The sequence below is a fragment of the Manacus vitellinus genome, unplaced genomic scaffold, assembly GCF_001715985.3.
Source record: "Manacus vitellinus isolate BGI_N305 unplaced genomic scaffold, ASM171598v3 scaffold_24_pilon, whole genome shotgun sequence".
NCBI classification, from domain to species: domain Eukaryota; kingdom Metazoa; phylum Chordata; class Aves; order Passeriformes; family Pipridae; genus Manacus; species Manacus vitellinus.
Window position 1 is genome coordinate 1,141,426 of NW_021939798.1, and position 17,675 is coordinate 1,159,100.

Sequence of the window (17,675 nt, forward strand, 5' to 3'; positions counted from 1 at the left end):
GCCATCTGGTCCAAGCCCCTCCTCAAGCCAGGCCACCCAGAACCAGAACCAGTTGCCCAGGACCACATCCAGATAGTTTTCAAGTATCTCCACAGACGGAGACTTCACAGTCTCTGGGCAGCCTCTGCCAGCACCTGGTCACCCTCACCATCAGAAAGTGTTCCCTGATGTTCAAAAGAGCCTTCTGCTGTTCAGTGCACAATTACCTCAGGTGGGCTGATGTTTCTCCAAAGGGATCTTCAAGAAGTTCAAGAACTTTCTCCTTCCTGTGTTAGTAGCCTGACCCAGACAGCATTGTCTGAATTTATTCCTGATGGTCCCTGGCCTGGAGAAGTCCCAGCAGGAGGCTGTAACAGGACAGCAGAGGAACTGCTTGCTTTGCAAAGTTCAGATCATGCTGTTGGTATATTGGGATGGTGACTGATACTGGATTCCCAAGAGCAAGCTGCCAGGCTGGCTCTCAGGGTTTTGTAGGTTAACACATTATGTACATGGGGAGCCCTTCTTCCAAGGTGTTGGATGAGCCCTGGGTTTTGGAAAGCTGGCTCAAGCAGCATTTTCTGCTCTATCTGTGGGCGCTGCTGGGAGCCACAGTGGGCACTGCAAACACCATCTGCTACAGGGAGGTGCTGGGGTAGGGTAGGAACACTCCCCAGGTCTTAGATGCTGCTTTCTGGCTGCCCTCAGCACCTGGTTTTGCACATCCCAGCTGCATTTGCAGGCTTTGGTCCCTCCCCTGTGCAGGCAGATGTGGTATTTCCATAGGGAGCAGATTGTGCCTGGATTTGTTCTCATTTTTCATGGTTAACAAAATGATGGTGTCAGGCCAGGGGCTGGGGTGGGTCTGTGTGAAAGAAGCTTTTGTCACAAGGTTTTAGGACAGTCTTAGAAGAATTTTTCAGTGAAATAAACATTTTGTGTCAGACTCTCTGTGAGTTGTTTGAGGCATCAGGAACTGACCTGCCAAACCATGTCTGTGGGTCACAGCTGGGGCCACCTCATCTGCTTGTGACACCTACCCTTTGTGATGGCTGCAGGGGACACACGTTGGTGCTGTGGGGCTGGGGGTTCACTGGGGGCCAAGTTGTCATTTTAACAATCCAAAAGAAAATGAACAGCTTATTTGATTGGTTATGACATTACTCTCATTAGCAGTCAATGTGATTTGAGTAATAGGGTCAAATCCTGCTAGAAGTGCAGCTGAAGCCGTTGAAGGGGAGCTCTCTGGGTCTGCCTGTGTGCCCTGGGGTTGTGCCTCCCCTTCCCAAGGCTCCCTGGGCACTGTGGTTGCTGCTGCTGATCTTCCTCAGGCACAAGGCAAAGAATCTTCAGCACCCTAGGATGGCACCTGGTGGTGCTGGGCTGCTTTGTTCCTTTTTAATTCTATGTCCATTTGTATCTGGTTTTATATCTTTAGCCTCCCTGAAGCCTGGTCACACAAAGGCTGTTTGTCACCAGGGACAACCTGGCTCCAGCCTCGGAGCCAGCCCAGGGGGGTGACAGGCACTGTTGCCATCACAAACAAGCCAGAAGCAGCTCAGGTCCAGGCAAGCCCAGCCCAGCCATGAGTCTGCATGGTGCTGGGTCAGTGCAGACCCTGCAACTTCACTGATAGAGACAGAAATCATATTTAGTGGGCTGCAACCTCAGAAAATAACCTAAAGAGTGGCTGTGCTCAAGGCTGGCAGTGTGGTTGGGGTGGGGGTGGAGGAACCCTCAGCAGCAGTAGATCCCAGGAGGTACTAGAAGACCTTCCATCTCTGCACACAGGGGGGTTCTGTGCAGGGACAGCCCTTGGGCTGGGGGGTCAGCACGGGGAGATGTGGGAAGAGCAAAGGACAAGACCCCCCAGAGCTGTCTGTAGTTGCAGGTTTGAGAGGCTGGGAGAGCCTGAGGATGGGTCAGCTCACTGTGTCTGCTGGTTTCCACCCTTCTCAGCTGCCTGGATTCAGAGGAGAGGGTTCACCAGGAACAGTGTGGGCTGGAGGTCCACCTGCCCTTGTTTCTTAAAGGCAGGGAACTGCTTGGGACAGTGATGAATATGGATCTCCAGGCTTGGCCAAGTCAGGACTGTGGGGCCTGGTGGCCTGTCTGTCTTCTGCAGCACTTTTTCTCAAAGAATCATCCGATCACAGCATGGTTTGGCTGGGAAGGGACCTTAAAAATCATCCAGTTCTGACACTGCCATGGTTCTGACACCTTCCACTGTCCCAGGTTGCCCCAAGCCCTGTCCAACCTGGCCTTGGACACTTCCAGGGATGGGGCAGCCACAGCTTCTCTGGGCAACCTGTGCCAGGGCCTCAACTCCCTCACAGGGAAGAATTTCTTCCTACTATCCAAACTAACCCTGCCCTCCTTCAGCTCCTCTCCATTGCTCTTCCATGACTCCTGCTGTAGGTGATTGTGCCCATCCTGACCAACCAGAAGAACCACCAGGGCTGGCCACGAGTGGTGTCACAGGACATCATCTGTCATGTCCACAACCTAAAAAAAACTGTTTTCATGGTTGTTGGCCAAGTAAAGGGCAGGACCTTGCTGCCTCTTCCAGCTGGCTCGGAGGGAATTGAGGACATTGATCCGGAAAACGAGAGATTGTGAGTATGACCCTGTGTGGTTTTATCTCCTGAGTGGGATAGAATGGGGAGTTACTGCTTCCAAGGCAGGGGGGTGACCTGACCTCTCCCACTCTGTGTCCTTTCTCTCTGAATTAAGCAAGTGGGAAGGTAGAATAGATTCAGGGAGAACAGAGTGGGGAGAGAGAGACTTGCTGAGGGTACAGCTCTGCAGGTCAGACCTTGACCCCAAAGGGATCTGGTGTGACAGTGACTGGCTGTGCAGGGGTGGCAGCTGGCTCTTTGTGGGGATTCACTTAATGACCAATGTGTTGTTGCCCACTCTGCTGTGGAGCTTCATCCATTTCCTTCTTGCTGTAATTCCTGTTTAAAACAAAGACAAGATCTTATGGGTTTGATTGTTTTGTGGTTTTGAAACATGGATCTAGGCTGTCACTGCAAAATCCAGCTGCCCAAGGGGTTGTTTGAGCTGGATCCACATGGATGAGTGGAAAGCCAAGTGATTCATGAGGTATGTTTTGTGCAGCCTGGAGCTGATTGATAAATCCCTCGTCCATGCCACCGAGTCAGCCATCATTGACTGGAGCCACCAGATCCAGAGAGCCCTGAAGAAAGAGTCCTCAGAGCCTCTCCTGCAAGGCAGCAACCCGAACCCGAAGGTGGAACTGGAATTCTGGAAGAACAGGTACCCTGTGGGCCCTGCCCAGGGCACGGTGGGCACTGTGCTGGGTTGGGTGGAGGGACCTGCTGGTGCAGACAGAGCTGCTGCTGCTGTGAGCCAAGGAGAGCAGCTGCTCGGGGTCATGCAGAGACCTGAGCTGAGGAAAACTGCTCCCACACATGAAATAATGATGATCTCAAGGTGCCTGGGAACTGCTGGGCAGCTGGCTGGGTTTAACTGGACCCCAGCACAGCTCAGGGCTACACCATGAGGGAAGCTTTTTGGAAATGCTCTTTCCATCACTGTTTACTGGGAACTAGCCCCAGAGTGGAACTGATGGACACCTTCTGTGCCCTCAGCTGGCTGCTGCTGGGCTGTTGCTGCCAGAGTGGGGTTAGATGAGCCAGGGATTGGAATTTGATCCTGCCCTTTGGAAACCTTTGTGCCATGTTGGCTCAGGCTGACCCGAGACAAAGCCCTGCCTGCTGCAGAGCTGTCACTGGTGCCTGCAGAAACATCACATGGCTCCTTCCAGCAGAGCCCTGCCCCCAGCAGAGCTGCTCTCATGCTCACTCCCAGCACCCCTGGCTGTCCTGCAGGGTGGGTCCTGTTCCCTGTCACCGCTGGGACTCAGTCCATGTGTAGCTGGAGGAGATCCTGGATCAGGTCCAGGGGAAGTGGGTGGTGTGGAGGGACAGCTGGTGCTGCCCCAGCATGGGTGGTGACCTGTCTTGGCTGCTGCAGGTGTGATGAGCTGGAATGCATTTATGACCAGCTGAAATCCAGGAAGGTCAGGAACATGATGGAGGTGCTGGAGAGAGTGAAGAGCATCTATGTCCCAGCTTTCAAAACCATGCTCAGGGATGTTGAGGCAGGTGAGATGATATGACAGCTACACCATGATGCTGACTGCTGACCCCACAGCTCAGCAGCTCTCACCACTTCTCCCATCTCTTCCCACAGCTCTGGCCGAAGCTCAGGACATCCACCTGCACCTGACACCCCTCCAGGGCCCCTTGGAGGACATAGAGGCTGTTGAGTTCAGCAAGGTGAAGCCTTTCCTGGTCCCTCTGCTCCACATGGTGTGTTGGATCTGGGTCACTTCCAAGCACTACAACGTAGCTGTGAGGATCATAGTTCTGCTCCAGGAAATCTGCAACCTGCTCATCCAGCAGGTGTGTGTCTGTGGCACCTGTGTTTGCCACAGGAAGTTCTTTATGAAAGTCTCTTCTTTCCTCCTTTCCTCCATCCTTCCCTGGCAGAGTGATTCTGAATTTCAGAGGCAGGGTCAGACATGTTCAGTGCAAGAAGTCACTGTTTGCTGTGCTGGCAGAAGTGACCTCTCAGGTGTGATTTTGCTCTTCCAGGCCGTGGTGTACCTGTCTCCAGAAGACCTTCTGAAAGGAGAGATGGAAGAGAGCCTGGGCAAGGTGCAAACAGTGCTTGACATCCTGAATGGCTTCAAAGGGGTGTTTGAGGAGAGGCGGGAAAATCTGCACATGTATTATGAGCCAGGCCAGGAAGTGAGGAAGTGGAACTTCCACTCCTGGATGGTGTTTGCAAGGCTGGACAGCTTCCTGGAGAGGCTGGAGGTGGTGAAGGTGAGACTCTGGTCTTGAAGAGTATTGCAAGCCATCAGGAGAACTCTGTAGTCATGAACTCATTCGCTGGTATCTTCCCTCCCTGTGACCTCCTCTGATGGCAGGGAATGGGGCTGCTCTTTGCACTGTCCCATCTCCCATTGCATCAAGGCCAGGACCTTGTTTGACCAGGTCTTGCTCAGTGCATTTGTCAGATAAACTGCTGTGTCCTTCTGCTCAGGTTGGTCAGTGCTCCCAAGAGTCCTCTTGGACTCCGTGCTCCTGTTGAGCAGGGGATGGGGATTTGGGGGCTGTAAATAAGCCAGTACAAACTCCTGGGCCTCTTGTGGCCTTCAGAGACACTCTAGGGCTGGGTCTTGTCTGACTTGGAGAGGCCACATGCTCCCCTTGAGCCCAGGCACCACTTGGTCTCTAAGGTCTCCCCAGAGCATTCTTTTCTTGAGGCTGAACAATCCCAACTCTCTGGAATTGATGGTTTTCAATAGGATTTGGTGTGTAGGTAACCAAACTGTGCTGGCTGGTGCAGAGAGTAGTATCTGTGGTCACAGGGGCAGCTGTGTCCTGGACTGGGACCCCTTTGGCAGCCCCTGTCTGGGAGGTGCTGCCCAAGTGCTGTCTACCTGGGGGTGAAGCTCCATACCTGCTCAGCTCAGCTTTTGGGGTTGTCCCTGAGCTCACAGCAAGCTGGACAGCCAGCAGGACATTCCTGTGCTGGAGATCAGAGCATTTCTCCTGCTCCTCTGGGAAAGCAGACCTTGTTTAGCCTGAGCAAAAGGAATGGATGGGGTGTGGGGGGCAGAGCTGCCACAGCTGGGTCAGTGGGGCACCTCCTGAGAGCTGGCACTGTGGGACCAGGCCCTGCCCTGCTCCCCTGCCACCTGAGGTTGGGAAGGAAGGACCTGTGTCCTCCTTTCAGCAGACAAGGCCATCTAGGCAGGGGCAGTGACACCTGTGTGGGCACAGGGAGCTGTGGCTGAGCAGGAGCCTTGGGCAGTTCAAGTACCTGTAAATATCAGAGGCCCCTTCTTGGTTAATACTCCTAAAACTGGGATTCTTAGCTGTGCTGGATGATGTCTCAGGGTCTCACACGTTGCTTTGTTTCAGTCCTCTAAACACCCTTAAAAACAATTGAAGGTGTATTGCTGGTGGCAGCACATGGCCCTCTGGGGAGGGGTGTGCTGTGAGCAGGGCTTGGCCCAGGACAGGTGGGACCTGGCTCCCCATTCCCAGTTGTGTCCCTCCCCTGTGGTGTGCCTGGGGAGGTCCTTCAGCAGGGCAGCAGACACAGCACAGTGTTGTGACAACTGTTGTCATCTTCTTTGTCCCCACCTGACCCTGTGTGTGCCCCCTCTGGCTCTGCAGGGTCTCCTGACCACGGCCTTGGACCTGACAAAGCTGGAGAAGATGGAGTTCAGCGGGATTAGAGGGAGGGCCCTGGGCCAGCAGGTGCTGGACATGTATGAGGAGTTCCAGGAGGCCTACAAGGTGTTTGCAGAGCGAAGCTACGACTGCCTCGACCTGGCCAACATGGTAGGTGGGACCAGCCTGCAGAGGCACCAGCAGGACATCTATGTTCCCAGAGCAGCAGCTCCCTCTGTGATGGAGCCCTGGCTCCTGCTGGCTCCTTCCCAGCTCATTCCTTGTGATCTGATTTGTCCCTGAAGGGAACAGGGCCCTTCCTGCAGAGATTTGGGAGTTCTTGCAGCTCCATGTCTGGTATACCTTGCTGGTTCAGGACCTTAGACCAGTGCAGATGGGGAACCTGAATTCCCCTGCCTTTCCCCATCTTTCCCTGCTGGTGTGTCTGACCTGTGCCAGCATCCTCATCCCTTTGCTTTCCTGCTTTCCTGCTTTGGTGCCTGGTTTTATGATGAGGGCCAGCTCCACAGTCCCTGGGGATGTGATGCTCCTGTCTGGATAAACATGTGGCATCTCAGCTCTCAGAATTCAAGGACTCTGTGTTTGACTATCAGTAGTGCTTTAATTAAAGGAATATTCCCTGCCCTGTGGGTCATGGTTCCATGGCCATGGGGATCACAGATACTTGTGTGGCACACACAGGGCAAAGCCAATGTGCCATGGACAGCCAGACTGCTCAGAGCTCCCGTCCCAGGCTGTGACACCAGCAGGAAGCTGTGCAGGAAGGGTGGGAATGGCATTTCCCAAGGGATCCATGTCCCACAGTTGTGTGGGATCTCAGAGGATCTCTGATTTCCTCTGCTGCTTCCCCGTTTGCCCTGGGGTCAGTTTGCTGTGGCTGGTGAGCAGGACATGGTCAGGCCTCTCCCACACCTGGAGGAGGGAGGGACAGAGCTGGGGTGGTCTGAGGGCAGTTCTGTGTGAGGGGCTCCAGGTTACACTGGGGCACTGGGGCAGCTGAGGGGGGGCTGGGCTGGGCTGGGACCTGGGGCTGGGAGTCTTTCCTTTGGTGGTGGGACCTGTCTGCTGTGGGGATGGATGGCTCGTGCTTTGCTCCCTGTAGCTCCTGGTCCACCTCTGCAGTGGGTGCCACATCCCTGGTGCTGCCTGGGACAATCCTGCTGGAAAGCCCCTTGCTCCATGTTCCCTCTCCTTCGGGAGGGAGGGCTCTGAAGGAGGGTGACAGTGTGACAGTGGCTCTGCAGGAGCTGGTTTGGTTCCAATGAACCTGTGGTGTGTTGTGTGACTCTGAGCTGTGCTTGTTCTCTCAGTAGTTGAGTTTTGTACCCTCTGTTACTCTCTAGAGCCTCTTTTTCAGCTCAAACGTGGCATCTGTTGGTGCTGGAGCTGAGCAGTGATACCAGCAAAAGCTGTTGCCTTATGCTCTCTCCTTCCAGAAAAAAGACACATGGCCTCATTTTTGGTGGCTTTGACCAAGGCAGGGCAGAAGCCCTGAAGTCTCCCCATTTGTCAGGTTCACACTTTGATTTGGACTCTTTTACCTGCAGGAAAACAAACCTAGATTTTACATTTGAGCTTCAAAGGATTTATTCCAACTGGGGCAAGAAGAGCAGTGCCAGAGGCTGATGGGAATCACAGGAACACAGAACTGCTGAGGTTGGAGAGGACCTCTGGAGATCACCTGGTCCACCTCCCTGCTCAAAACAGACACAGCTGGAGCAGGGCTGGAACCAGATCGATAACTCCAAGGCTGAAAGTGTCCAAGAGGGGGAACTTTGCAGCCCTCTTGGGCAGCCCATGCCAAGTGGTTTGGAACTGCCTTTGTTGTTGCCCCACTTGGAGTCACCTGACTAACAGAACCATGGGGATGTTTTGGCTTGAAAGTAGATGGGATTTGCAGCTCAAGTGCATCTCTGGGGTTTTTGGATGATGGTGTGGTCTTCAGATCAAGTGCAGGGTAAGAGAGTGTGGAAAAAGGTTTGTCTTGCATCTAGGTTGAAGTTAGTACCCATTGGACTGTGGATCCATCCTGGAGGGCCTTGGTCCAGCCATGGGACAGGAGTGTCTCAACTCCGTGGGACTTGGCTGGAGGTTGGCCAGAGGAGTGGTTTAATTCTTGGTGAATAATAAGAGGAAATATCTCGCTGGTCTCTGTGTCTCACAGCTCACTGTCCCCCTTCCCCCAGGAGTTTGAGCAGGATGCCTTGGGTTTCCAGCAGAAAGTAGAAGACATCGACCATCGGCTGGGCACTGTGTTCACCCAGGCCTTCGATGACACACTGGACTTGGAGCACATCTTCAAGGTTGGTGTGTCTCCTCCCTTGTCCCAGTTTGCCTTGGGGAGTGACAACTGGCCTGTCCCAGGAAGTGCTGGAGGCACATGGGGCTGGACAGGGGGACAGTGACACTTGGAGCTGCTGGGCTGGACTTGGTGAGTGATGCTCAGGCCTGTGAGTCCCTCATGAGCTGTGCAGCTGGGTGGCTGTGGAAACCTTGGGAGTGTTCCTGCTCTTCCCGTTAAGACACAAACAGAGCAGACCTTTACTCAGTTTGAGGAAGAGTAGTCAAAGGAATTACTCAAATCAGGCTTTGGGATGCCATAAGTTTTACTGGTCTCTCTGTGAGCTGGAGGAAATGATGCTTTGTCCAGGATTTTCAAGGCCTGGTTCGACAGGGCTTGAAGTAACCTGATCTAGTGGAAGGTGTCCCTGCCCATGTCATTGGGGTGGAATGAGATGATCCTTAAAATCCCTTCCAACCTAAACCATTCTGTGATTCTCTGATTTCCTGGTGAGAACTGCTGTTGAACCCAGATGATCATTGTTAATATCAATTTGTTGTTTTAGTTAACATGTGGATGCATTTCGACTTTGAAAACTGAGGTTTTTTTAGAAACGAGGCTGGTTTGTTTACCAATGAATCCATCCTGCAGAGAAAATAAATGTTTTTTTCTGAAAAATTTCAATATAATTTTAGAAAAGACTGTAGAAAGTGATAGAAGTGCTAGTATTTATATTTCTGAGGGTTTTTTTTAATAATAAATTTTGAAGCATTTGAAGAATGACAGTGTGAATATGGTTCTCCCCCAGAGAAAGTCTGAGCATCTCTCATAAAGATATTCTCCATGGTGTGGTTTAGTGGGCACGGTGGGATTCGGTCAAAGGTTGGACCTAATAGTCTTGGAGGTCTTTTCCCACCTTAATGATTCTATGAAAGGGAGGAATTACTTGGAAAAGCAGGGGAAAAAAAATTCCCTTTGCCAAAGTGCCCATCAGTGCAGACTTTTGGGCTACTGAGGAAGATGAAGCATCTGGGTCAGTGAGGAAAATCCCAGTGGGTCTCTTTGCAGAGGTGTGAATATTTCCCCATTTCTTTCCCTGCTTCCCCCCCTCCTCAGTTGCTGAGCATGTTCCAGAGCCTTTTGGAGCGTCCGGTGATCGCTGCAGTTGCTGCTGACAAATGGCCTCTTCTCATCAGCATGTTCAGCACTGCGCTGGACCAGACCAGGCTCATCTACTCCAGGCACACCCAGGCAGGGCTCGAGCTCGGTGGGTGCCCTGTGCTGAGGAAAACTGACTTTACAGAAAATTGGATTTCCATTAATTTTGGGGGAAAATAATTTGCTTTTGCTAAGGAAATCAGGACTTCCCAAATTGCAAAGGTTTTCAGCCTCTATAGCTCCCTGCGGAAATGGAAATGTCTGGGAATACTCTGTTCTTGGCATTAAAGCAAATAATCTGTTGAAAATATCCTTTTTTAAAGGTGTATGTGTGAGTGGGAATGAGGGCACGTGCTGAGCTTCTCCCTTGTAATGCTGAGTATGGAAGGGGGACTTGGGAATTAAGGGTTTTGGCACAGGAGGGAATGGGGAGACTCCTGTCAGATTATGAGGATTAGTGTGTTTTTTTGAGCAGCAGCCCTTTTCCTTGCCTCAGGAAGACTGTTCTGGAACCAGGCAAGTCCTGGAGAGGCAGCACTGCTGGAACCAGTGCAGGTTAACAAAGGACAATGAGTCCAGAATTTGCTGTGGATTTGGGGAGTGTTGTTCTGTGGGGGTTAGATGGGATAGTCACAAGGAGCTCCTGGGCAGAAATCCCTCCCCTGGTGTTTGTGGGGAGCAGGGAATGCACCCCAGGCACAGGATGCCTCGATCAGCTCTGGTTCTACCACACGCTGGGCTTCTCCTGGGATCCCTCATTTAGGGTCCAGAGGCACAGGGGGATTTGTCCCAGACCTACATCATGTAGCAGACATTGGATTTCAGGGAAGAAGCTGGGAAACCAGGGCACTTTGTGCAGATGGATTCCTGTTGGTGTCTCTTTGGGATTACAGTGCCTCTTGGTGTATCTTTGGTGTATCTTTGGGGTTCCAGAGCCTGTTGGTTTATCTTTGGGGTTACAATGCTGTGTTCAGTGAAATGCTGTCTCTATGTTCCCACCAGGGTCTCCCCCCCTGCACAAGAACATGCCCCCCGTGGCTGGAGCGCTGGGCTGGGCTCGGGAGCTGCGAGCGCGGATCCAGAGGCCTTTTGATCACCTCAGGCAAATCCCACACCTGTGAGTGTCTGCTCCAGATAAGTTGCTTTATGACCATCTTGAAATCTCGTCTCCAATCCATCCAATATTCTTTCTGAGTTGAACGTTACCCAGTGGTTACAGCTCGAACAATCCTCAGTGGAAGAGGTGTGAAGTGAGTGCACTGGTGCTGTTTGCTTCCCTGCCATCTTTTTTTTTTAAAGAAACTCATTAATTGAGTTTGTTTTGAAGTGGGTAAGAGGCACAGTGGGGTAGTAGATGGACACTTCAGCTTTTAAACCCAGTCCTAGCTTGCAATTGAAAGAAGTATTGGAATGAGAACATGATGCTGATAACACCAAGGTCATGGGTCTGATGTATGGGCCATTCATTTTAGAGTTGGACTTGATGATCCCTGTGGGTGCCTTCCAACTCAGAATATTCTGTGATTTTGTGAGAATCTTTCTCACTGCAATCCCACTCAGCCTGGTCTCCAGGACCTCCCTGGGAGCAGCCCAACCCTTGGGTACTGACAGAAGTCAACTTTCTCAGCATTAGTCTCCCAAGATCCAGAAAATGAACCAGTGCTGGAATTCTCATCACCCAACAGTCATTCACCCAGCAGTGATCTGCCTGCAGTCTGGTGGGGTTTCTTGGGAAGGGGTAAATAGAGATTGCAGCCCGTCAGGACTAAACATAGCACTGAGCTGGTCCCTTGTGTCTCCAGGAGCTTGGAGTCTGCCCAAGGAAGGAGGGTGGTACAGAAATATGAGGAAATGATCCAGCTGCTTGACAGGTAAGTGGGGCTCAGGCCCTGTGTGAGAAAACCTTCTCCTCCTCTAAGCTACCTTCCAGCACTTATACCAGCCCAGGCCCTGGGAATGTCTCTTCCTAAGCCAGAGGGAGTTTTCTGCTGGGAGAGGAGGAGGGATCCTGTCACTGTGCACCACAGACTTCCTGGGATGGCTTGAAAGGAGAATTCTGCATGGGAGGAACAGGGGCTGTGCAGCCCAAAGAAACTTTGGAAAAAGCTGCTGTGGGATGTAGGAGCTGCTGTGGTAGAAGCCCTGGGCTGGGCAGAATTCTTTGCCCGCTCATGCCCACTCACTGACGGTGTTTGCAGTGGCTGTAATGTTTATATTCCGCAATTTGGAGTGGGAGACATTGCCCATGACTTGGCATCTCAGTGTTTCGTGTTAAAGCTGAACTGGTTGCTCTGGGCTGACCCTTCAGGGGAGCCTCTTCCCCAGGGAGGAGATCCCTGCAGGGCCTCATCCCTGTCAGCAGTGAAGGCAGCTGAGGCCCCAGGCTGCTGGGTCCTGCAGGGTGGATGGAGGGAGCCCTGTGCCCCAGCACCAGAACAAAGGCTGGATAATGGATAATTTAGCACAGCCCTTCAGAAGGGAGCAGCCCCAAAGAGGGTCTGGGTGACCCAACAGAGGTGCTGGTTTTTGGTGACATTTCCCAACCAAGGTGCTCAGATGACAACGATTCAGAAGAGACTTTGTTACTTGGGTGGTTGGGACTGTCCATGACATGTGAGGTACCAGGCCCCTGTTCTGCCCTCTGTGTTCCCATGCCAGTGGTGTCAAGGTCTCTCTGTACTGACTGGGAGAAGTGAGGGCAGCTGCAGCCACCCCCAGCATCCCTGTGGGTTTGTGGCACCCACCCTGCTTAAACACTTCGGAAATGCCCATCAGCTGCTGATCTGTCACTTTTTAAATGCTTTGGAAAGTCTGTCTCCAAATCCGAATCCTCTGCTAAAACTGGTACTTGAGGGAGCTTTGTCCTCCTGCCTTGATGCTGTCACTGGTCTTTGGATGTTTATCTTGGAAGCCATGATTTTTAGGAAGATGGCATGGATGAGTTTTTAATATTCCTTCATGGTTTTAATCCTCAGATTGGACAGGGCTTCCATTCAGTTACATACCATGGTCTGCTGTCTTGGTAACCACATGGTGATGTTTCTCTTTTCTGTCAGGTATCAGGAAAAACTGTATTTAGACTGGTCCCAGACAGTCTCAGAAAAATCCCAGTACAACCTGACTCAGCCGCTCATCCGGCGAGACCCAGAAACCAAACTGATCACTGTCAACTTTGATCCCCAGGTAAGAACTGCTGCCACTCTCCTGCCTCTCATGTCCCCAGGCTGTGCCCCACTGTGCAGAGGTCTGGTGGGGTTGGTACCAGGTCTGTTCTCTGAGGTCTGTGGAACCCTTTCTGTGGTGGGTGACATGGATTTGCCATCCTCTTCATGGGCTCTGTTTCCTGGAGAAATATCAGGATCACAGTTTTAGCAGAGCAAATTCTAGTCAGAACCAGTGGCAGAAAGTCCCTGAGGAGCCAGGTGTGTAACGTGTCAGCCCATCTAGACCAGTGTCAATACTGGTGTGAGGAGTGTTGGGACATCATCTCCAGAGGTGGGTTTATGTTATGTGTACCTGAAACCTGAGCTTCTGAGAGGGTGTAAAACACCCAGCAAAGGTTTGTTTTGTGACTCCAGTGTTTCCTTCACTGCAGAGCATGAGGCTGATGATAGATTTAAGTTCTGTTCTGGGTCCCCTGGAGCAGGAGCAGGGTCTGAGCCAGCAGTGAGCACAGCTGGGCTGAGAGCTTCTGGGCCCTGGTGGGAGCCAGGGTCTGTTGGCTGTAAAAACGCCCTTTGCTGGGAAGGAGAGGAGTTGCAGTGGCCTTGGAAACGCTGGCATCCCAAGCTTCCCCTATCCCTGCGGCTTGCTACTGTCCAAGGGAAGGGTTTAGGTTTTAGATCTCATTCCAGCTTGCCCCTCAGTCAAAGGACTTGTCCATCTCCTTGAAAGCTCCTTGCTAAGTTGGGAGCCAACTGGCCTCAGGGGATGTTTCCTACACTTCCCACTGGTGATGGGATTTGGAGCCTGGCATGTGCTGAGTGTGCCTGTCCTCAGCTCCAGTCTGTGAGTGCTGCTGCTCTTCTCTGAGCACACTGAAGACAGTCTGATGTCCCCCAGGGCCTGCTCAGCAACCCCTTCATTCCCTCCAAAATAGACAGGAGCACCTGGTTTTGCTTGGAAGGGAGGATGTACTTGCAACTCTTAAGCATGGAAACGCATTCCAGAGGTCACCTTCCATGGAGGAGGGGAGAGAGGGGAAGACCCCCCCAGCCCATGATGGGGATGTCCAGACATTGCAGTGCAGAGAAGGGAGTGGAGCTCGGTTCTATCTCATTTGCCCTCTCCTTTCCTCAGCCCCTGGTTTTCCCTTTTCCTCCCACCACATCCTACTTCTTCCACCTTTCCAGACTGCCTCCTGCACTCCTCTTCACCCCTTGTTTCTTTATTTCCTTTTTATCTTTGTCTTCACTGACACACTCTGAGTGCATCACGACTGACTTTCCTGACAGGCACTGCCTGATCCCCCCTGTGCCATTCCTTCAGAGGGGGTGTGCTTCCAGGGGCCTTGGCCAGTTCTGTAGGACATTGGGGTTTAGCTGACATCAGGCAGTGGTGGAGAGGTTTCAGTCACCCCTGCCTGTCACCCAGGGCAGTGACAAGGCTCCTGGCCATGCAGTTCCTGTGCTTGTGGCTTCACCTGCTTATGGTCACACCTGCAGATTCCAGTTCTCCTATGGAAAAGAGGGGCAGGGAACTGGGACCAGAGGGGGTGGGTGGGATGGGATCAGACAGAGTTCTGCCCCATACCTTCACAGGAAGGAATAACACATTCTGCTAACCTAAGGGAAAGGTGACTTTCTGGGAGCTGCACTTCAAGCTCATCTGCAGCCAGGAGAGCTCCTCACCCCCCCATTGCCCACACAATGGACTGAGTTTCTGTCACCCTGCCAGCATAACCCCAGGAGCATTTTGCCACTCACTGGGCACTGGACTGAACAAAAGCTTTTAGTCTCAGAGGGGATGTATCACACTGGCAGACCCTGCTGCTCCCTTTGTTGCAGGGAGTTGTTTATACTTGGGTTTATAATTTAATAATCTCCCTCAATCCTGTCCCATCACACCTCAAACATGCACTAGCACTGAGTGCTTTGGTTGGGACAGGAGAAGCTTCTGGATGTCTTTGGTGGAAGGTGGGCACAGGATGAGATAAGTCACCAGACTTGGGGCCATGGTATTACTTTTTTAAAATTTTTTTATACTTTTAAGATAGTCAGCCCAGTAAACCAAGAGAACTGGAGCATCTTCTCTTTCAGTTAGATAAGGGTCAAACTCTGTTTGCAGGAACAATGTTGCTGGGAGACTGGTGATGTGAGTCCCTCATCATCTGAGGGGTGATCCACATGGATGAGGATGACTGAGAGGACCAGAGTCTGGATGGAATTTGCTGGCTGGGTAGTTAACAGAGCTCTGTGCCTTTGGCTGGGAAGAAAACCAGAGTCAGAGATCAAAGGGAGATAGGTAGTACAGATCAGGAGGTGTCCAGACCCTTTCCAGTGTGCTGCTTTGGGAATAAACTAGCAGGGAGCCCCCAGGGTGCTCAGGGTTGGTTGGAGGGTGTCTGCCAGGACATGGGGAGGGTTGTCCCGTGCTCAGCTCTGTGCCTTGTGTCCCCAGCTGGTCTCGGTGCTCAGGGAGGTGAGTTACCTGTCGGGCAGCCGGGCAGGAGCCATCCCACCCACGGCAGCAGGAATCTACTCCTCCAGGGAATCCTACCGGCAGCTGGTGGCCAACCTGGAGCTGATGGGGAACAGGTACAACAAGGTCCTGAGAACAGTGCTGGAGGTGGAATATCCCCTGGTGCAGGGGCAGCTGCAGGATGTCGATGTGAAGCTGAAAGAGGCAGAAGAAACCCTGACCTGGAAGATGGAGGGTGAGCTGGTACTGGGGGAGGGGACAGAGCACAGAACTGTGTCTCAGCAGATTCCTCCCTGTGCCCAACCTCTGTCCTCTGGTTCCCAATGGCAGTTCCCAGCTGGACAGAGGACTCTCCAGCAGAGAAGGCACTGGAGAGATGAGGAGCAGCCCCCCGCTTTCTTGCTTCTTTCCACATTCCCTTGATCTGCTGGGGTTGTGGACAGGATCCTGCTACCCTCAGGTTCAGCCTGGGCTCTGGGCAGGAGAGGCTGCCCTGTGAGCAGTGAAATGGCAGCATTTGGGTTTGCAGGACCTGGCAAGGCTGGGGTTGAAGCATCTGCTCCCTACCTTGCTGCCCCCCTTGCCAGCCCAAGTGATGCCACTCAGTCACTGCTTCCTCACCCAACTGTGCAGGGAGTGGGAACCCTTTGGCCCAGCCATCTGGCACTGAGAACAACTCATCCCAGGCCACCTCATTAGCTTTTCCAGCAGGATGGAATAGTGCAGCTGGAGGTGTGTTTGTGCACTGGGATATCAGGGTGATTTAACCAAGTTCTTCCTTGAGCAGCTTTAGCTGCAAAGCAGAGCAGAGGGAGCCTCTTGGTGAGAGCAAACTGCTCATGGGGGGAATGTGTGTTTCTGTCCTCAGGCTTGTGGTATGAGCAGGACCAAGTGAATCCCTGGGGAACATGCAAAGCAGAAAATCCTCAGGCTCAAAAACTCTTTCTCCATTGTACAATGAAGTTGGATTTTGCTGCAGATGAACCCTAAGTTCCCTGCACCTGAATGCACCTGGGGCTGGCACAGCCTTCGGTTGGGGGGCCCTGCTCTGGTGGTGAGGGCAGGGACACTCAGCCTGCTGTTCCCACTCTCCCCACACTTCTCCCTCTGGGGTCAGTCACTGGGAGATCATCCTGGGTACAGGGGAGCAGGAGCTGTCAGGCATCCCCATGGTGGGGGTGCTCCTGGCCAGAAGGAGGCTGTGCTGGTCTGAACTGTGGCTTGTGGGGGAAGGAGGGAGGTAGAAGTGGCTGTGCTGGTCCAGATGAATCTCTTGCCTTAAGGATGGGTGAGAGATACATGAGACCTTGGGAAAACAGCCAGAGGCTGCTCTGAAGGGAGATGCACCAGAGCTTGGCCCAGCAGCTCTGAAAACAGGGAGTCAGTGGTCTCATTTCTCTCCAGGTGTGTGGGATCACATCTCTGGGGTCATGGAAGGTGTCCATGACCTCGAGCAGAGGCTGCAGAAAGCCAAGGACAATGTTGAGTTGATCCAGAGCATTGTGGGCTCGTGGGCATCTCCCATCCTGGAGAGGAAGGATGGTAAAAGGGACTCAGTGCTGAGCCTGGAGGATTGTCAGAATCACCTGGAAAAGCGCTACAGCCTTGTCAGAGAGGCCGGGCAGAGGATCCACTCCCTGCTGAAGGTGAGGGGGACCTTCCCTGGGGTTTGTTGGCTCCTCACAGGCTCTGTGTGTCCCTGTGCCAGTGAAAATGTCCAGAGCTGCTGCACCTTAAATGAGCTCCCTTAAGTCGTTTGAAAATCTTACCCAGTGTTAATTAATGTGGGCTCTGATGGGTGAGCTGGACTGGGGGTGTAGGGCTGTGGTCTGGCATTGCTGAGCACCAGCTGGTGACAGGACTGGGAGCAGCTGCAGCCCAGGGAAGGGTCTGGCTGCAGCCCTGGCTGCCGGAGCCACTAGAGGGGAGTGGTGCATCGGGTTTGGGATCCTGCTGCAAGGAAAAATATGCTCAGAGGTACTTACCTGCCAACAGAGGCAGCTGGCTGGGGCTGACCCTTCGGTTTCAGACTCCTTGTCCCTCTTTGGAGCAGGAGGTGATGCTGCCAGCCCAGGGAGAAGCTGAGAGACAAGAGAAAAGCTGCTGTCCCAAACTTTGGTGCTTTCCAGCATCTTTGACAGAGCTCAGAGTCCTCTGCAGACCAGGCGAAGGCCCAAAGCTCAGCTCCTCACCTGCCTGGTGCCAGGTGTTATGCATGTCAGGGACAGCCCTTGGCCTGGGGGGAGATGGTTTTATGTCCAGCCCTCTCCCGAGGGTCACTGTCTGGCCTTGGACTCTGAAGGGGAGCAGCTGGGTCTTCATGCCTCAGGATGAGCCTTTGAGACCCGCAGTGCTCCCTTCCCCAGGGCTGCAAAGCAGTC

The 17,675-nt window shown here is 52.8% G+C and overlaps 1 protein-coding gene across 1 annotated transcript in view; it reads left to right on the plus strand.

The window, feature by feature from the left end:
* Nucleotides 1-17,675, plus strand: part of DNAH9 (dynein axonemal heavy chain 9) — a 200,242-nt gene that overhangs the window by 5,371 nt on the left and 177,196 nt on the right. Inside the window, exons 7-19 of the mRNA XM_029960052.1 lie at nucleotides 2,398-2,594; nucleotides 3,100-3,258; nucleotides 3,979-4,109; nucleotides 4,198-4,409; nucleotides 4,602-4,835; nucleotides 6,198-6,365; nucleotides 8,402-8,518; nucleotides 9,613-9,763; nucleotides 10,657-10,771; nucleotides 11,457-11,525; nucleotides 12,711-12,837; nucleotides 15,274-15,529; nucleotides 16,699-16,940. Of these exons, the coding sequence (XP_029815912.1) occupies nucleotides 2,398-2,594; nucleotides 3,100-3,258; nucleotides 3,979-4,109; nucleotides 4,198-4,409; nucleotides 4,602-4,835; nucleotides 6,198-6,365; nucleotides 8,402-8,518; nucleotides 9,613-9,763; nucleotides 10,657-10,771; nucleotides 11,457-11,525; nucleotides 12,711-12,837; nucleotides 15,274-15,529; nucleotides 16,699-16,940 (2,178 nt within the window). The remainder of the gene's footprint in view (nucleotides 1-2,397; nucleotides 2,595-3,099; nucleotides 3,259-3,978; nucleotides 4,110-4,197; nucleotides 4,410-4,601; nucleotides 4,836-6,197; nucleotides 6,366-8,401; nucleotides 8,519-9,612; nucleotides 9,764-10,656; nucleotides 10,772-11,456; nucleotides 11,526-12,710; nucleotides 12,838-15,273; nucleotides 15,530-16,698; nucleotides 16,941-17,675) is intronic.